Source organism: Limulus polyphemus, unplaced genomic scaffold, assembly GCF_000517525.1.
Source record: "Limulus polyphemus unplaced genomic scaffold, Limulus_polyphemus-2.1.2 Scaffold3641, whole genome shotgun sequence".
NCBI lineage: Eukaryota > Metazoa > Arthropoda > Merostomata > Xiphosura > Limulidae > Limulus > Limulus polyphemus.
The window spans coordinates 72,059-92,056 of NW_013669251.1; the positions used below are offsets into that span (position 1 = coordinate 72,059).

The following is a 19,998-nucleotide window of genomic DNA, read 5'->3' on the forward strand; positions in this document are numbered from 1 at the left end:
TCAGATATCACAGTTAATAGTTTAGATAATTGAATGCCTAATAATGTGCTGATCTGCACATCAGATATCACAGTTAATAGTTTAGATAATTGAATGCCTAATAATGTGCTGATCTGCACATCAGATATCACAGTTAAGAGTTTAGATTATTGAATGCCTAATAATGTGCTGATCTGCACATCAGATATCACAGTTAATAGTTTAGATAATTGAATGACTAATAATGTGCTGACCTACACATCAAAGCTCATAATCTGTATATTTTAAACTATAGAATACCTAATAATGTGCTGACTTGTACATCAGAGTTCACAACTTGTATGTTTTAAACTATAGAATACCTAATAATGTGCTGACCTGTACATCAGAGTTCACAACTTGTATATTTTAAACTATAGAATACCTAATAATGTGCTGACTTGTACATCAGAGTTCACAACTTGTATGTTTTAAACTATAGAATACCTAATAATGTGCTGACCTGTACATCAAAGTACAAAACTTGTGATTTAGACTGCAGCATGTCTAAGAAATTATTGTACATGGTTGGTACAGTTACCATTTGGTATTATAACTTGTCATTTTTCTATATTTTTGAGCATATGATAATTGATTAGTTAGTTGTTAAAAGTTAAGAGGTTTGAACAGTAGGATCCTAATATCAGAGGTTTTCTTGTGAGATATTTATCATGTTTTTTTTTCAAATTATTCAGTAGAGTCATTGTTCAATCAAGATCAAGACAGTGACTTCCAGAGACTCTTAGAGGCCATCTATAAGGAAACTAGTTGTCATGTTCTCAAGTCTATGTTTGCTCACTACAAGTTCACTGATCATTTACTTGTACGTGGTTTTCTAAGTATGGTTTCTTTAAGTAGATTATCAAATATTTAAGAAAATCTTATATAAAGAAAAATGTCCTTGGGTATGAAAAATAAAACTTATAAAAACATAAATCTTGTCTTTACTGTGTTTAGAAACAGTTCAGAAGATTAAGAGTGATAAGGCTCCTGGGCTAAATAATATTTACCCAGTAGTTTTGAAAGAAGTTAAGGATTGGATATGTGAGCCACTTGCTACTATTTTTACTTCTAAGTCCTTGAATAATAAGCAGATACCAGAAGGTTGGGAGTTGGCTGATGTTCTTTCTCTTTTCAAGGAAGGTGATAAAAATTGTCCCAGTAATTATAGGCCTACTAATGGTGAGAAAACTTTTTGAAAGTCTGATAAAAGACACTTATGAAGTCATTTAACAAAGCTTGAAATTCTGCTGGATAGCCAATATGGTTTCACTAGAGGAAAATCTTGTCTTATAGATCTTTTGACATTCTTTGAAAATGTTACTGCTTATGTAGAACAGGGTACATATGTGTATTTGTATTTTCAGGAAGCATTTCACAAAGTGCCACATATAAAAACTTGTTAAAAAAAAAGTTATCTTTGTAAGTTAATTATGTAATTGTTAATTGTAATGTTAATTATGATAGGTTGGTTCATTTGATAGAAAACTGGCTAGATGGAAGAAAGCAGAGGGCTGTTTTAAATGTAGTTCATTTAAACTGGACTTAATTTCATGAGTGGGGTACCTCAGGGCTCAGTGTTAGGACATTTGCTCTTATTTATTTACATCAATGATATAGATGAAGAAATGGTCAACAGATTATTTAAATTTGCTGATGACATTAAAGTTTTGGATGTTGCTGGCTTTGAGGAGGATGCTACAACTTTTCATAAGGATTTGGATTGTTTGGTGAGTTGAGCAAATAAATGGCAGATGGCTTTTAATTATAATAAATGCAAGGTAGTACATGTGGGATATCACAATTTGAATTACAAGCATAATGTTTATGGGAATAACCTTAACAGTGTTATGGAACAAAAATATCTTGGTGTTCTGGTTGATCAGTCTCATTAGCCATCCAAACAATGTTATGTTGCTGTTAACAGAGCAAATAGGATTTTAGGTTGTATCTACAGAAATATTGAATACAAGACTAAAGAGGTTATAATGTCATTGTATTGGTCATTGAGTAGGCCACATTTTGAGTAATGTGTCCAGTTTTGGGTTTCTTGCCTTAAAAAGGACATTGAATTGTTGGAAAGGGTTCAGAAGAGGGCTACTAGGATGGAAAGATTGTCAGGTTAAGATCTCTGAACTTGTTTTCTCTTGAAAATGGAAGAGTTAGAGGGGATCTGATTGAGGTGTTCAAAATTGTTAAGGGAGTTGATAGTGTAGATGCATCATATTTTTTAATATTGAATCGTGAAAATGGTAAGATTAGGGTACACAGGTATAACTTATGGCAGGGTAGGAGTCAGTTTCAGCTAAGACAGCTTTATTTTTCAAACAGGGTGGTTAGCCTTTGGAATTTGTTGCTATCAGATGTGGTAGCTGCAGTTAATTTAAGGGAAACTTCATAAATATTTGAATGATAAGGGTGAACTTTGAGTTTTTTAATGTTTGGTTTAAGTTAGTAGATAAGACAGCCTAGAAGGACCAAAAGATCCATAGTTTTCTTTTAATGTTATGTTTTTAAAGAACTACATTCATTTCATTGTCAGATTCTGGTTCATTGAATAATCTGTTTTGGAAATTAACAAGTAAACTGTTTTTGACTTATAATGTTGTAGTATAATAAATTTAATTAATTTTTTAGCTATCAATATAACTGCACTTCTTCCTGATATTTATAGGTTTAATGATGTGTTATTTTTCCTGTAGGCTATGAGAAGATATCTACTTTTAGGGCAAGGAGATTTTATTCGTCATTTGATGGATCTTTTACAGTAAGTTTTTTCATTTGTGGCTATAAAGTAAAAACTGATGGGAGTTACATATTAGCAGTTTCTTTACTTTTGTGAAGCTGTGTTAATATCATATATATATATATAAAGTTACACTTCAGTTTTATAATAACTGGTGATTTAGGTCTATGATTTATCTCACCATGTCTACTCTTAAACATATACAACACAAAATGTATACAAGGATTTTGAAATCAAAATGTGTTTTAGGTTTTTGTAATATTTTCTTTAAAATTCTCTCAAAAGGGAAGCATACTTTAAACTTGTAATAAACAAACTGTATACTTTTTTTTATTTCTTGAGAAAAACATTATTCAGATTTTTTTTGTTGAATTATACTTTATTATGAACTTCAAAGAATGGTGAAAAATGACCAAAACAAAAGTATGTCTTGAAAATCCTTAATTATTTGAGAAATACAGTAGAAAAATAATTATGAATTTATCTGTAATGTTTCATAGCAAAATGATGTTCAAGTCTGTGTAATTAAAAAATATATATACGATTATTGGATCTTATTTCAAAGTCTCGTTTATATATCTAAATTGTAGGTAAATTTACCACTAAATCAAATCAGTAAAACTATATTAAATCCACACAGTGAGGAACTACCAAAATCAGCCAACATGCTCTACCTCCACAACCTATCTGGTATACTTGAAAGTGCTATACGTGCCACAAATGCTCAGTTTGACAGTCCTGACATTCTTCAGCGTTTAGATGTACGACTACTGGAGGTAAGAAATAACATTTTGCACCAGAAAAGTAAATCCAAATAATTAACTTAAAACATCACCAGAACTAATTTACAAGTCTTTATTTTAAAGCTCAAAAGGTGGCTTGAATGAGAAATGAAGAAAACTTTATTACAAATATAACATAGTAACAAATGTTCAACATTTTGACAAGATTTTGTCATCATCAAGTGCAATAGTTTACATAAACACAGGAATATATACACACACAGTATGGAACAAGAGGTTGAATAACTGGAGATTACTTAACAGCTGAGTAAAGGTATCTTGGTACCCCAGGGTGTTGATTTAGTGTTAGGTTATTTTGTTCAATTAACATAGTTTCCTTGATTTTTCATTTGTTGATGTTTAGTTCTTTGTTTAAAATTGCAGTTTTTTAATAATTGTTTTTAAATTACGGTGGTGATAAGAATTTGGAGGGTTTTTTATTATGTTCTAAGAATCTGGTTTCCAATTTTCTTACAGTTTTCTGATGTAAAATCCTGGGTAGTTATTACACGTTTTGTTTTTCTTTAACACATTTAAGAGCTTCCCTAGTTTTTATGCTATAAGCATTTCTTCTTACTTTTTAGATTACCACACGTTTTCTACTTGTGTGTTACTTCATGGTTATTTTACAGGCTTCTGTAGGAGACAGTGGGTGGGATGTGTTCAGCTTGGATTACCATGTGGATGGTCCTATAGGCACTGTAAGTACAGAAAAGATCAGAAGCTTGGAAGTCAACTTTACTTTATAACAGAACTGAAACAGTAAAGATAATCAATAAAAATATAGCAGCTTGGGTATTCATCTATTTGAAATTTGTTTTGTTAAAACACAGCTAAAATGTTTAGTTGTTCACGCGTGCTTAGGCTTAATTCTCTTTATCCTAGGTTTTTACTCCTCAGTGTATGAATGCTTATCTTCGCCTTTTCAATGCCCTATGGAGGTCAAAACGAATGGAATACATACTTTCTGGAATGTGGCAGGCTCAAATGACTTACTCTCGTCTCTTGAGAACTCTACCTGGTAATCAAACAATGTTGCCTTAACTACCACTTTAGATATTTAGAAGGTCATTGTTGACATGTTGCCATTTCATTTTAAATTTATATATAGATGAGTTTATATTAATGACTATTTACAGATTTTCTTGTTGTTTTTTTTAACTCTTATAATTTCAGACAAATAGAGACAATGTACTAGTACTATTAGGCTCAATCTAAGATTGCCATGTCTGCTTTGTTGTATCTGTTAAAGCAAAATTGATATGTGATGCTCCTTTTAACCAGTTGATAGATAGACAGCTGACCAATCACAAAATTTCTTTTGAAGCCAAAATTATCTGAACATCTTGAAAGTTGCACGAACTCCTTAAAGTGTAATGAAAGGTTATCAGAGAGGATCAGCATAGAGATAGAATTTAAATCTGTTACCATCTGACCTGATGATGTGCGCTTTTCACCCATTTCTTTAGAGTTAGAATATGCATTTTTCATTTATTGGACATTAGTTGTATATGTGAAATCATTTGGAGAGAGCTAGACACGATCTCGTGAAAGATGGGGGAACAAGAATAGGGCAAAATTCCCAGTTTTTATCAGTGATTAAGGACTTTTTCTTGCAAATTATTTAACGTTATAGATTCTGAAAAGTTATGTTGTACACAGGAGGGCAAAATCATGTGACCAGGGAACTTTTGACACACAAAAAAATCAGAACTGGAGAAATGTTTAGAAAGATAGGCAGAGGTTCATGCATGAACATACATAATATTTCATATCTACCTTTTAAAAGACTCAGTTTGTAAATGATCAGTCAATAATTTGCTTTTGTGGAACCAAATATGTACAAGTATTGCCTCAATATTGCATGAAATAATCATTTTGTATTTTAACTGGTCTGTAATTTTGGCAATTGGAGCATGAGTTAAAGTGGCAAAAGCCCAATATTAATTATCATCTTAGCAGTAAATAATGTAAATATTTAGTGTTCTAAAATGCCCTTTTGTAATCCCTGTTTATAAGTTCTAGGAAAATGTGATACATTTAATAACCAGTTTTAGTGCAATTATTTAAGACTGGTAATAAATGCTGAATAATCCGAAATATAGTTAGTAAGTCTTTTCTAGTGTTCTTTATTTTATCCCAAGATATATTTTCTTCAGGTTTAAAAATACTGAACTTACTGTGATTGTATAAGTATCCTTGGTAATTAATTTATAATTTCACTTCATTTGTTACCTCCACTACCAAAGGTATTTTCACCTGTGTGTATGTTTGTTTGTCAGCAGGATTTATTGAAAACTGTTGAATAAATTCGGACAAAAGTTAGTATACATTTGGACTATGCCCAAACTTAGAAGTGATTAGTTTTTGGAGGGTCATAGTCAAAGGTCAAGATCACAGCAAGGTCACAAAAATAAAAAAAATCCTATCCGTTAACATGGGGACTGATTTTTCACACTTTGTTCTATAACTGAGTCAAAAATTATTGGATTTTCATGAAACTTGGTGGACATATGTAGAATATTATTCTTCATTTTTCTGCCAAAATGGTCCATGTTTCTTGATAACATCGGACATATGGACACATTTTTGTATTTTTTGAGAGCAGTATATGATCAATGCTGCATGTTGGAGGTATGTGCTCTTCTGAGTTCCTCTCTAGTTGCCTAAGCTTTACCTTTGAACAAAGACTAGTAATTGAACTGAATAGGTAACTTAACTCACAAAGTTTTAAATGATGAATAAGATCAGTTCTACTTTACTATTCTTCACCAAAAAGTGATGTCTAACTTAAACTACTCAGTCTTCTTTCAGTCTTCAGTACAAAACTTAAAAACATATGTAGACTACTGTTTGGAAATAAATAAAAACATGTACTCTTTGATTATGGAAATAAGTGTAGGTGTAATGTGCATTGTGTCTTATAAAAATGATTTTGTTATTACAACTTTCAGATATTTTTTTTACCTTTAGGCCATGTCAGAAAAGTATTGTTTGTTTTTGTTTTTTTACTGCACTTGCAAGAGTAACTGTATGATTGATATTTCAAAGCATGAACAATTGACATAATGAAAATAAAACATAAAAAATACTAAAGTAATTAGTTCCCATCAGTTAGGAAAATGTCGGGAAATTTGACTGAATGTGCACAGGGTCAGTCGATTGGATCGACCCTGTATTGGAGAAGTTGCATTGACTATAACTCTGAATTTATTAACTGTATTTTCATAAAATTTGGCAAGCTTTTAGTAAAAATGTACAAGGCTGTTGTGCACAAAAATCACTTGTATTAATAAAGTTTTTGTACTAAAGATATGTCTGTGAAATGACAAAATCAGTTCGACTCTGATAAGTCATAGTGAAACATGATGTTCATGTGAATAATAAAAATATTTCTGTCCATTATACAGTTTGCAAATTGTATTTGCATAACCTCCTAAATGCATATCTAAATTTTTTTTAGTATTGCTATATATTATATCCAGTGTTTTCTCTTTTCTAACACGAACTGTTGCAAAATCAGCATTGTCGGGTAACATGAAAAGCTGATAACTCTGACATCAAATTCTTAATTCTATATTGAATGTCACTCTCTACAAGGCTTAGGCATGCACACTGACCTCTACACATGCACATAGGATTAACAAAATGGTTGGTTTCAGACAATTTTGCCCTAAATATGCCCTATTTATGATATAACTTGTACATTTATACAAAGAAAAATTTCTGAAATATTTAAATTATACCTGAAGACTGTTGGATAGGTCAGTTGGTCATGGAAAATATATTAAGATTAGAGAATTTTATTTTGCTTTATGGATGGAAATTGTGTTATATGTCATTGTTCCAAAAGCACACATCCATGAATATATGGGTAATTTCAAGCTGTTTGATCTACAAAATATGTTTGTTTGTTTTTTTTATTATAGCATGAAGGTAGTTTACAATATAAAACTGTTTCCTCTTCATTATGTCCTGCTCAACTCAGTCAAATGCCATACTTGTGCATCAAGATCAGAGTAAATTTAAATAAGTAACGGGGTTTTGTTATTACAATAAAAATATCTTATTTTAAGGTATACTCAATAATATCATAAAATAAATATGTGTTAAAACAAGTAACTTACAAGCTTAACATTCAGTTTACACTTGCAGTAGGCCTAAAACAGCTTATCGTGTCATTGTCAAGCTTCACCATAATAACATTTTAGTTATAAAAATTCACTTACAGTTGAAAAACATTATTCCAAAAAAGAGTAAAAATATCAACAAATTGAAAAAAAAGTGACAGTGCCATGATAGATTGAAAAACAATTGGATATTGACTTTGGCCATAAAGAAATTGATGTTTTGGTACTTACTGGATGTAATATAATAACTAAAATACAGAGGGCTGAATTGTTCTTATATCTGTAACTCCTACTCTGTGTCCTACAGAGTTATATAGGATGGCAAACTTCAGATTGAATCTGTCTTTCAGCTTGAAGTAAAGAAAGTACTCTAAGAGTGTGTTAGAGGTATAAAATTATACTTCAGTAATAACAGTACATCCAAAAATTAAGTGACTTATTTTTTTCATGTTGTTATGTTCTTTTATGGTATGAAAAAATATCACAGGGTTGTGCATAAAAATTCATTTAAAGGCAGGTAGTTATTTTTAACTTGGAGAGGTGAATTATTGTATTATTTCTTATGATATCTATAAAATAATATCATTCTAAAACATGTGCACATAATAATAATTTTAATATTGCTCTTGTATAAAAAATTAAAACAAATTTAAAAAGGTCTTATTGAGTTTTGAATGCAGTTGCACAATAGTTGTGCAAGTCTACCATTAATGTCACCACATATGAAGAAGTATTTATACTAAAAGCTGATTTTTGTATATATATATATATATATATTAATGTATATAACGTTTTTCATCTGTATTTAATTTTAAAATAGCTCTTATGAAACATTTCATTCTAGGGGTACTTCCTATTTTGCACTACTGTCACTTCATCCTCTCTGAGATGGTTCATTTTGTTCAACAAGTACAGTACTACATTACTTTTGAGGTAGGTCTCACTATTTCATGTTATTCTTTCTATATACAGTACTACATTATCTTTAAACAAGGCTCTAATACCATTGCCACATTATCTTTACTGAGATAGTTCACTTTGTTCAACAGATACATTCTTGCATTTCTTTATAGATATGAACTTCACTGTAACACTGTTCTCATATGTATTTTATTCTGTATTCAGTCAATAAATAATTGTTATGCTGTTTTAAGTATTCTGACATAATAAGAACTTTATCACATGCAATTTTTATATCATTGTTTTGTATATTATAATTCTAATTGTTATAGGTAATGGAATGTTCCTGGGCTGAGCTACAACAAAAAGTTGTATCTGCAGATGACTTGGATCAGCTTATTGCTGCCCATGAAGCATTTTTAGATTGTATAATTACAAGGGCATTATTAGATGAGCAATCAAAGGTCAGATAATGAATTAACTTTATATCTGGTTTGGGCTGTTGTGATGACTTGAGTGTAAGCCACCATGACTTTAAAAGCTAAGATAGAACTTGTAGATATGAAAGTAGATATTTTTATAAATAGGATAATCTATATATATATATACGTGTGTGTAAAGTACCTAAAAACTGTTTATTAGAATACTTAAAGAGGTGTGTGTACAACTTGTTTTGGAAGTTGGGAATATGGAGGCATTTCAGGTGATTTGCATGATTTTTATCGCGTCAATACAATCTGGTGATGTGGGAATTTAGGTGTGTTGATGCACAGCAGTGAAAAATGGCTCATGTTATGACTTGAGTCTGATGCAAAATCCTGATATCTGATTGTAGATTTTGGTTTACCTCTGGATTAATGGAATCCATAGCTTGCTTGTTTATGGTTCTTGGTATTGCTTGAATGCTGATTTTTTGTTTCTCATATGTAGAACTTCTATTGTCTTTTGAGCTTTCCAATTTATTTCTTGATTAGTAATTTTGCAGTTCTACAAATCTATGGCATTGGCTACATGTTCTGCAGTAATAAAAGTGTTAGGAATGAAAATTTTCCACCAACTGGCAAATTTCCAACTTTTTAATTCCACCCAGAGTTGTCCATGAGGATTGCAATAATCTGAGGGGAAAGTTTGTGCTGGGTAATGCTTTATTGCCTATTTTATTATTCTAATAACACACTCAAAAATATGCCCAAAGTTAAGCTTTCATAAAGATGTGCTTCCATATTTCAACTCTACACAAAAATAATAATGATTTGTTCTGTACATTTCTGTATCTTGCACATAACTATCGCAATTGTTGATTAATCAATATATAGTTAATACAGTTTCATGATCAAAGTGGCATGTTTGTGTCATGGATTCTTCACATAAAATGTCCATTGAACGTGTTTGTGTCAATTTAATTTAAAGATTGAAAGAATTTTAAAATGATAAAATATGTGTTAAAGCCTGGAAATGAATGATTTGGTTAAAACGAAATTCAGAAATAATGTTTGTTCTTTGGTGTAAACCACAAACAGTGAAGTCAAAACTAGGAGGACTCCTAAAAATATTTGATTTACTAATAAAAGCTTTATGTAGAACATGCAAAAAACTTATAAACTATGCTTCATGGGGATACTTTACAATTTATATACATGAAATTACTAAAAAAACACACACAGCTCTGTTCTTTGCACTAGAATACCTAAAAAGTTGTATGGACTACTCACTTAGGAAGTTGTGAATATGGTAACATGTTAAATAACTTGCATGATTTTTCATCAGATCAGCACAATATTGTGATGTCTGGAGTTATGTTGTTTCACTCGTCTTGACTTAATTATTTTTATTGGGAAATCCTGGTATCTGTTTATAAGATACTTGGGCTCCTTTAAAGATCTTGTTTGACTTATACAAGTAAATCTTAAATAATATTTTATGTTATTTATATGAAGCTAAAGGTAGAGTTAACTTTTAAATATTTTATTTCATGGTAACAACTGGCATGGGTTTAGTGTTTAAAGCACACTTATATTCAGAAAGTTACTGTGTAGTTTCTGTTTGAAAATCAATACATAACTTTGATCCCAATAAATTATTTCCCTAATAAAACGTTTGTTTGGTGGGAAGTATTTTTTTAGTTAACTGAATAATATTATAAAGAAAGTTTTGTTTTCAGCATTTTTCTTGTATCTTCTTAGGATGTAATGACACAGTTATGTGCTATCTATGATTTAATAAGCAAGTTTCAGGATATCCAGACTGAGTTCTGGCAGCAGGGTTTGGATGAGATTGCAGCTAATAAAGCCTTAGAGTCTCAAGTTAATGCAAAAACTGAAATGGTACGTGCAAGAAATAACTTTTTTCATATCATTTTGTATTATGACTGATGTAGTCATGAATTTAACCTTCCATATATAGGTGTATATCACTATTCAGGTATATTCCCATATTTTTTTTTAATTTACTTGCAGGTATTTTGCATGTAGTATGACATTGTTGTTAAACTGAATGTTGAAAGGTAATAAACATGTACTAATCCTTTAGAAATGTAAAGATTGCTTACGAAAAATGCCTAGAAAGTCATATCAGTTTGGCTTTGGCTTTTTGTCTAAACTTCCAGGGGGGGGGAGCAAGCTCATCTTAAGGGGTGGAACAGGTACTTGCACAAATTGATAGGAGTTAAGATTTTGTCTTTCCTTATAAAAGTTATTTTGAAAAGATGGTAATGTATGCAGTGTTAAAAGTTGGTATAACGCACTTTAACATTTTGTGTGATAAAGCATAATTTTTTTTCTTCAGTCTGTGTGGACATAGATTTAAGTTATTATTGTCTTTGCTCCTCACCCAAGCAACCAGAGACCACTCAGTATAGGGTATAGTTTTGAAACATTTGTGAGTATTTTGTTTTACTTCACTTTTGTTTGTGTTTCTTTTACTGTCTGTGTTGGATATACAAGACTGTTTAGTTTAAGCATTATTATTTAGTTTATTTTGTGACTTAATATTTAATAATTGTTTAGTTTTCATGACAGGAGTGTTGAAGGTTAATTGTTTCAAAAGCATCATTGTGACAAATTTCATTACGTAACTCTGTATGAGTCATATGTTGTGTATGCAGTTAGATTGTTCTACTAGGCTTTAGTAATATTATTGACGTCACGTTATTCAAATCTTCGGTATTTTTCTCGTTAACTCAAGTGAGTATTGTTCCATTATAGCATCATGTAGGTTATACAAAGTTCGAGGCCTCAGTGAACAAGGTATGTGTGTGTATATATATATATAGGATGAATAACGAGCGCAAGTTAAGTAAGAGATAGTTAGATAGATCCAAACTGAGTGATTGGCAGTTTAGCTGTGATGGGCAATTTCTAAAGAGGTCAAGTAAAAAAAAAATGTTAAGGTAATGAAAGTAAAGTTAGACTGTATGATTGGTAGTTTAGCCATAAGGGGCAATATTTAAAGTGAGTTTCACAGTTTAACAGAGATAAGGAGAATAATGTGTCTTGTCAAAGGATGTTCTAAAGTAATTGAACCCATCTGTGTGGACTTTGATGAAAAGGAGACAATTAATTAAAGTTAGAGATACAACTGTGGTAACTCACGAAGTAATGTAAGTGAATCTATTGCAGATTGTATGGTAAGAAAGAGAGTAGAGAAAAATAATTTGTCTACCAATTGGATTGTAAAGTAATTGAATCAGCCCGTGTGGACTTTTGACAAGAGAATTATTTAGAGTTTGAGATACAACTGTGATATCTTATAGTGTAAAGAATTTGGAGTACATATGTTTATCTTGTTTTGAATATATTATTTTAAAACAAATGGATTGTGTGCTGTCTGTTTATTTTTCGAATTTATCACCAACAAATCACAGACACCTACTGTATAGAATCCAAGCCCATATACATAAAACCTGACAGTCTGAGTTTGACAATATTCTCTGAAGTACATTTCCAGAACCAACATTTTTTGGATACTTTTAAAGTTATCTGGACAGACATCATTTTACCTGAATTTGATCAGATAGAAAATGTCCTTTCTTCCTATATTAAGCCCTTTTTGAAGTATTAGAAAGTTTGATAATAAATAGTATTTACAAAGAAACAAGTAATATTACTGTACAGTATAGTCCTTTGTGATACAAGCTGTTGTGGAAAAATGTGAATTTAAGCTGGAAATGTAAAAACATAATAAGTTAAGATAATTGTAAGAGGTGTATGGCTTTAAGAAAATAAATTTATAGTAATGTAAACCTCACTATTGATATATTAATGTCCTTGTCTTGGTGTATATAAGCACACAGTATGTTAAGATTTCCTTGTACTACTTTATTATGTGTACTTCATTATCTTTAACACTTAAAAAAAAAGTCTAAATATGCATCTCCAAACATTTTTCAGGGAAAGTGGGGAGTTACAGAAGCAGAACTTGAAGTAAGAAGGCAAAAACAGCTTGAATTTAAGAAGAAAACTGTACCTACAACCAAAGCACAGCTGTGTGTCTTAGCCAGTTCTTATCAGGTGAATTAGAACTAACTGCTTCAAGCTTAATTAATAATGTGAATCAGATGAAAAACAATTATTATTATTATTCAAGTATAAGCTTCATCATGTTAGGTTATAGTCCTTCCATTTTTTGTAAATTGATATCTCATGTTTCAGCTGTACCAAATATATTGTTATCAGTATAAACCTTAAAAAAATATTGGTGAATTAGCAGATGCCTGTTGAAACAATTCAATGGTAATTTTCTTAAAAGTAGTGATAAATAAATATAAAATGTACAGTCAACCCAATCCCTTGGATCATAGCGTATATGCATTATGATTGTCTAGTGGGCTGTTTATAATCAAAGGAGACTGACTGCAATGCACTGTTAGCAAAAATTTTTGGTTTTTCTTGCAATGGGTGCATCCAGCACAATAGAGAACTTAACTTCACTAAGCAGCTGTATATAATACCGTGTAATAATGTGTGTATATATATATATATATAAACTGAACAACAAGTATAGACTCAAACACTTTCCCATTTTATGCATTTTTTTCTGTTCATGCTTCTGTCTTTGAAATATTTCTTTCAATCAGTCAATGGAGGAAGTCCCATTTTTTTCTCACAAAAAAAAAACACTTGTTCATAATATGTTTTTCTCAGATTGACCTTCAGCACGTATAAAGACTGGCGAGTCAATATTGGTATTGAAGTTTTAGGAACTGTAAAAAATAAATAATTTTCCTGTAATGTACTCTTGAAAATAAGCATTTTGTTGTATAATTTTATCTAAGATGAACCAAACCATTCAGGATATACAGAGCATGATGCATAGAAAGCCACAATATTGATATGTAAACATCATCTTGGTTTGCCACTGAAAAATAGCATCAAAGTTATTAACATGCAAAATTGATGACATTCATTGATGATGTTTTGAGCTTTTGTTGAAAAACTTTCATAAACCAACTTGTAATTAGATAAACTCTGATACATTTTATCATATAATTATATTATCAATGTCATAAATTCTGCACATTCGTTGATGTTGTTTTGAACTTTTTGGGGAAGAAATTTCATAAACCAATTTGTAATTAGATAAACTCTGATACATTTTATGATATAATTATTGTTTCAAAAAAACAGCAGTGCATCAAAGTGTAAGTTAATTGTCATAGTAACTGTAAGCTACACATTTAGGTTTCTGTTTACATAGTTGTGATTTATTAATCAAGTAATGCATATCTTGCATCTTAAATTACAATTTATTATATTTTATGATATGGATTTTTATCTGTATCATATAAACATCTACCAAAATTGCTGACAACTGGTTTTCGAGGTTTGTTTTAAACCAGTTTCTTTTAAATGATACTTTTAACCATTTGTGGTTTAATCTGTACTTAGTTCACCTATTGTTATTGATTGCTAACTTTCATTTGTCTTACTTATCCTTGAATGTATAGTGAAAATATTTTAACTTTAGTTGATTCTGTTTATTCGAAAGCATGATAAAGTAGTTCCCACTGATGCTCTTACTTTTTAGTCTGTTTATTTCACGGACGTGGTAAAGATGTTAACTTTTTATTTTAGGACATGATACAGAAGTTTTTCTTGATGTTCTTTTTGTATTTTAAGACATGGTACAGATGTTTTCATTGATGTTATCTTCTGATTTTTGTATTTAGAATATGGCAAAGTTGTTTCTGTTGATGTTAACTTCTGTTTTTTTTTATACTTAGGACATGTTACAGTTTCAGTTTTTGTTTATTTGAGGATATGATACAACAATCTTTGTTGATCTTAACTTTTTTAAGGCATAGTGCAGAAGCTACTACTCATCTTAACTGCTGTTTTATTTTCTGTTTTAGGATATGGTACAGAAGTTTTTATTGATGATTGCTGACCACACTGATCCAAATCTTCGCTTTCTCAGCTTCCGCTTGGACTTCAATGAACATTATAAAAGCCGTAATTCAAGACTCCAGACTTCATTTACTTACCAGCATAGACGACGATATGTTAAATAGCTTTCTTTTTAGACTTTATACACTACAATGCAGAATTAACATAACGTTGATCAATGTTGTATTCCTGGTGGCTTGCAAGAAACCATTATAGGAATTATTATTACATGTGCTTATGTTTAATTGGTTGCTTGAACTTTTAAAAAACTATTCTTGTCTGAGAATTACATTCTGTTTCATGTATTATCTCTCATCTTCACTGCTGTCAGACTTAAACTGCAGTATCATTGAAAATTCAGAAACTATAAAATTTTATATTTCTTTGAAAACGTAATTTAACTCCATGAAGTATGTTATTAATAATTTGATCAAGTGGACATTTTTTTGTGGTGTACTTGTATTTTTTTAATATATACGTTTGTAACTCTGCTGTTTTTACATTCCACATTAATAAAGAAATTCAAGTGTGAACAATTTGCTAAACCTATGCATAAAAACTAAACTAAAATACAGTTGTGATTACCACAGTAAAAACATGAGGGATTTTGTTCTCTGTATATTCTGTTGGGAATAATGTTTTGAGATAATATTGTCTTGCTGAACATTTGATGTTGTGAATCAAGTGTGAACAATTTGCTAAACCTATGCATAAAAACTAAACTAAAATACAGTTGTGATTACCACAGTAAACACATGAGGGATTTTGTTCTCTGTATATTCTGTTGGAGCACTGTAATAATGTTTTGAGATAATATTGTCTTGCTGAACATTTGCTGTTGTGAATTGTTTATCCATTGTCTTCTCTTTTTATATTTATCAGCTGTCAAGAATTAATTTGTGCTACAGTATATACCTGCTGATATTTTAAACAGCAGTTTAATTACATTCAGAAAATCAAACTTTAATGTCAGTATACAGTTACATAAAACAGGTGAAACTACTGGAATGTTTTAAATCAGTTATAGCAAGGATAATTTTACAATCACACAAAATAGGCCAGTGGTGTGTTGCATATAAAGTTTTACAATTACATTTAAAAGTCAATGGTGTGATATACCTTGAGAAGTTTATTACAATTAACTGAAAGAACCATTGGTGTGTTATAGCAAGGAGAGTGTTATAATTACCTTGGAATGCTGTGACATATCGTAATTCTGTAATTTTGATCAGTACAAAACAGTTTTACATTGTTAAGTGTCAATAGTGTCCAATAAGTGATATTAGTGTTATTTTTTATATTTATGTTTAAAATATCTTCATTAGTCCTGTTTTTGTGTATATGTTGGAATAACAACATTTTTTCTTAGGAAAAAAACAACAAAAGTTGCCATATGTAAAAAAAAATATTTTTATCATTTTATTCTTATGAAATTTCAAAATACATTCCTGTCATCAGGGAGACTGTACATTATTATGTTTGTGATGAAAACTAGAGTCTGTTGTGGCAATGGAATTATGATCATATAGACCGTGGAACCATGTAAAATGCAAATTTTAGACTTTATTAGTAAATTTCTAATGGTGCAAGCTTTTTAAGGCTGTTTTGAACACATCATCTATTCTACAGTGCAGCTTTAAAAAGAAAATGATTCTCAAACTTATGTGGTGTGAAAAATAGTGAAAATTGTCCACATGGCTGTTCAGTTAATATGAATAAAAATGGAATTAGGTTAATCCCAAGATATACAGTGCATTTCAGATGCATGTATTGAATGTGATGATTAATTTTTTTTTTGCTTTAAAATAATGCAGGTTCCTCCGTTCATTTAAGAAAAACCTAATACGCTGAAAATGTTTTATATTATATTAAATCGGTTTCTAAATATCTGTGAATTTTACTAATTTTGAGCCTTTGAAGTAGTTATACATAATGTGTATAGTTAGTTTATACGGACTATCAGACGAAAGTGTAGAAAGAGAAATGTGAGATACGTCATCTATATTACATAATGTATACAGTAGACTTACCTTCAATAATATAGTGAACAGTTAATTTATACAACATTTAATCTTTGAAATACTTTTATAGTATGTGATGTAAGATTGCTCTGCTTGTTTTTTGTTTCAATTATGTTATAAAAATCTGTGTAACACAGCTTATTTGCATATTAAAGATGATATATGAACAGGATGGAGATTTTTAAAAAATGTTACATTGTAAAGTCTTCTAATAACTCACTCAGACCATAAGCTGTCTGATTAATAATAATACGAGTGATAAAGCTAAAGTAAAGGAAGGACTTGTGGATAAATATTTCTATGCTATATTTGGTTTTTAAGAACTATTGATCTCTTAATTTTTTCTGTGATGATCTTAGGTTGAGAATTTTGTTTATTATTTATGCAAAGTTGTTTTGGAAAAAAACTAATTTTTTTTTTTTCAGATAATTATAACTTACAACATATACTCAACAGAAGAATACAGAACAGCTATTGCAGAATCTTATTATTAAAAGTTTCAAAATTAGTGGCTTAAGTATATTTAACATCATATGGAAATGTTAGATTATTTATTCAAGTGAGTAATTTTAAAAAAGTTTTGTGAATTTTGGCCCAAGTGCTTTAATTTTGCTTAAATTCTCACTGAAAATTCGAAAGTTAAGAAATGTTGGGACTTGTTCTATGAGAAGGCATGAATGAAATGAGCATTGTTAAAATGCTGAAAAAGGAATGCATAAGTCTTTTATCATGAATTTACAGTAGTATGTGTTTTATGGAAGCATGGGAGATTTTTTTTTAGACAACAATGAATGCTGGTTTTGATAGGTAATGCTAACGTTTGTAATCTATACAACAGTCAGGTCAAATTGATTTCATTTGTAAGTAAAATATAAACCGTTTCTCATTATTTCCTTAGACTTTTGTTGCATTGTCTGTTGTATAATGTAGTTCTAATGGCAATGAATATGTCATAATCTTGTAAATATATTTTATTTTACATAATGGTACTGTTATTGTTGTGCAGAAACAAAGCTTCTATGTATTAATATTCTGGCTATTTGATATGTATATACACTGATTAAGTAGTTGTGTAATAGAGAATTTTCAGATTTAAGGTTAGTTGTCACTAAAAACTCCAGGGGTGACAGCTACATATGTGTACAAAAATAAGTTTGAGTAATAGGATTTTAATATAAAATAATAAGTAAGTAATATTTTAATGGTGCTCTCTCTGTGTGATGTAATGTGCTGCTCTGTATGCCTTGATCTAATCTCTTGATAGGCTGTAATAGCAAGTCCAAAACATTTAATGTACAGTTTGGCTTCTTTCTGTAGCCATGTTATCTTATTACTACTACAGTGACTATGGTGAGGTGTCATTTATTCTGTGCTACTTTATCTGCACAGTGAATATATTATTTATGGTAGATATGGTGTTAGATCACTACCATTCACTGTAGGTGAGGAACCTTACTCAGGAAACAGTTGCCTTTCCTGTTTCAAACAAAAGTCTATTTGCATATTAAAACATGTTTGATTAGAAGTTTAAAAGTAGATTAAGGGTAAAACATTTTTGCTTGTTAGAATTTTAAAATAATCTAGAAAAGTGTTCCTTTCTTAATTTGTAACCACATTATTAGTAAGTCGATTATTTTATTTGAAACAAAACACATGATGAGAGAAACTAGAATATTAGCAAAACAATTTTAAGAATTACAAAACGTTTACAGTGTATTTTGGTTAATATATCAGTTTGAGTTTATTTAGGTTTTAATCCTTATTTATTTTATTGTTATTTTATCTTCTTTTTGTTTTTTTATTTACATTGTACAGCTAATGAAATTCGTTTCAATATGACCAGTATAATCTAATTTTGTTGAATGTTTGTATTAGGTAGGAATTGTTTACCTGGAAAGTGATACATTTATTACATATTTTGGTTTTATCTAGTCTTAGTTGAAACTGTTTATATATATATTTACAATGAAGTTTTACAGGAATGTAGTGAATTTGCAGTATAATTTCAAAAATTACTTTTTCTTTGTAAGATATTGAGCAAAAAAGAAAGTTATACTGCTATTTTATTTGTTACTTGACAAATGAGTTCTAAGAATGAGGTACTATTTTGTAGGTTTTAAAGTATTTTCAGATCATTCTTTCGGTCCCATGACTGTTTCAAGTTACACTTGGTGATATTTTATTTTGATTCATAAGAGCCTACTGCTTTCTATTGATTTAGTTTTGTTGAATTTGTTTTTTTCTGATTAAACATGGTTCATAATGGATATATATGTGTGTGTGTGTGAAGAAAACAAGAAGGTCATAAGGCTGAATGAAAAGTCCATACATCTAATGTTGTTTATCAGTGTATATATATATATTATTTTTTTTTTAAAGGGAACTGAAACAGATTTAAGGCCTATAAGCATACGATTGTTTAATTTTTGCCAGATTATTTTGTGTAAAGGTATTTTTGTAAGGATAAATTTTGTGCTTTAACAAACCTTAATCATTTTAAAAGCAATTTAAAAATGATTACTTATGTTTTATTGCAGATACAGTAAATAAAATTTTTTTCTTTAACATTTATCTAATGGAGTTTAATAAAATAGCAACTTGCTGTTCTTTGCAGCTATATTTTTATTTTTACGTTATTCTTTTCTTCAAACCTTTTTTATCAAACCTTCAGACATTTTTTAAGTTTAAGCACTAATTACCGAAAATTTATTTTTTAAATGTCAATTAACTTTTCCATGTAGCCATATTTTTTAATATTAAATTTTATGTTATAGAATTGATTCAGGTCTTTGAAGTTTAAAATTTGTTCTCTGGAAGATGCTCTAAAATTCTCTAAATGTGAGTAGTATGTTGAGATTAATGAACAGTGGTGAAATGTTTTTGTTAATGTTTCATGCTTCTGTGTATGGATGTGAATAGTGTGCTGAGATTATCAAACACTAATGAAGTTTTTGTTAATGTTTCATGCTTCTGTGTATGGATGTGAATAGTGTGCTGAGATTATCAAACACTAATGAA

General features: G+C 29.9%; 1 protein-coding gene across 2 annotated transcripts in view; it reads left to right on the top strand.

Moving 5' to 3' along the window:
- LOC106469751 (gamma-tubulin complex component 3 homolog) overlaps window positions 1-16,299 on the top strand; it is an 87,186-nt gene extending 70,887 nt beyond the window's left edge. Inside the window, exons 14-23 of one of the 2 annotated variants that reach the window (XM_013930261.2) lie at window positions 714-841; window positions 2,721-2,785; window positions 3,405-3,540; window positions 4,179-4,247; window positions 4,432-4,567; window positions 8,521-8,609; window positions 8,909-9,040; window positions 10,760-10,900; window positions 12,965-13,084; window positions 14,926-16,299. In XM_013930261.2, the coding sequence (XP_013785715.2) occupies window positions 714-841; window positions 2,721-2,785; window positions 3,405-3,540; window positions 4,179-4,247; window positions 4,432-4,567; window positions 8,521-8,609; window positions 8,909-9,040; window positions 10,760-10,900; window positions 12,965-13,084; window positions 14,926-15,084 (1,175 nt within the window). In that variant the 3' untranslated portion in view covers window positions 15,085-16,299. The remainder of the gene's footprint in view (window positions 1-713; window positions 842-2,720; window positions 2,786-3,404; window positions 3,541-4,178; window positions 4,248-4,431; window positions 4,568-8,520; window positions 8,610-8,908; window positions 9,041-10,759; window positions 10,901-12,964; window positions 13,085-14,925) is intronic. The other variant, XM_022398306.1, reaches the window with a different exon arrangement.
- The last annotated feature ends 3,699 nt before the right edge of the window (window positions 16,300-19,998 follow it).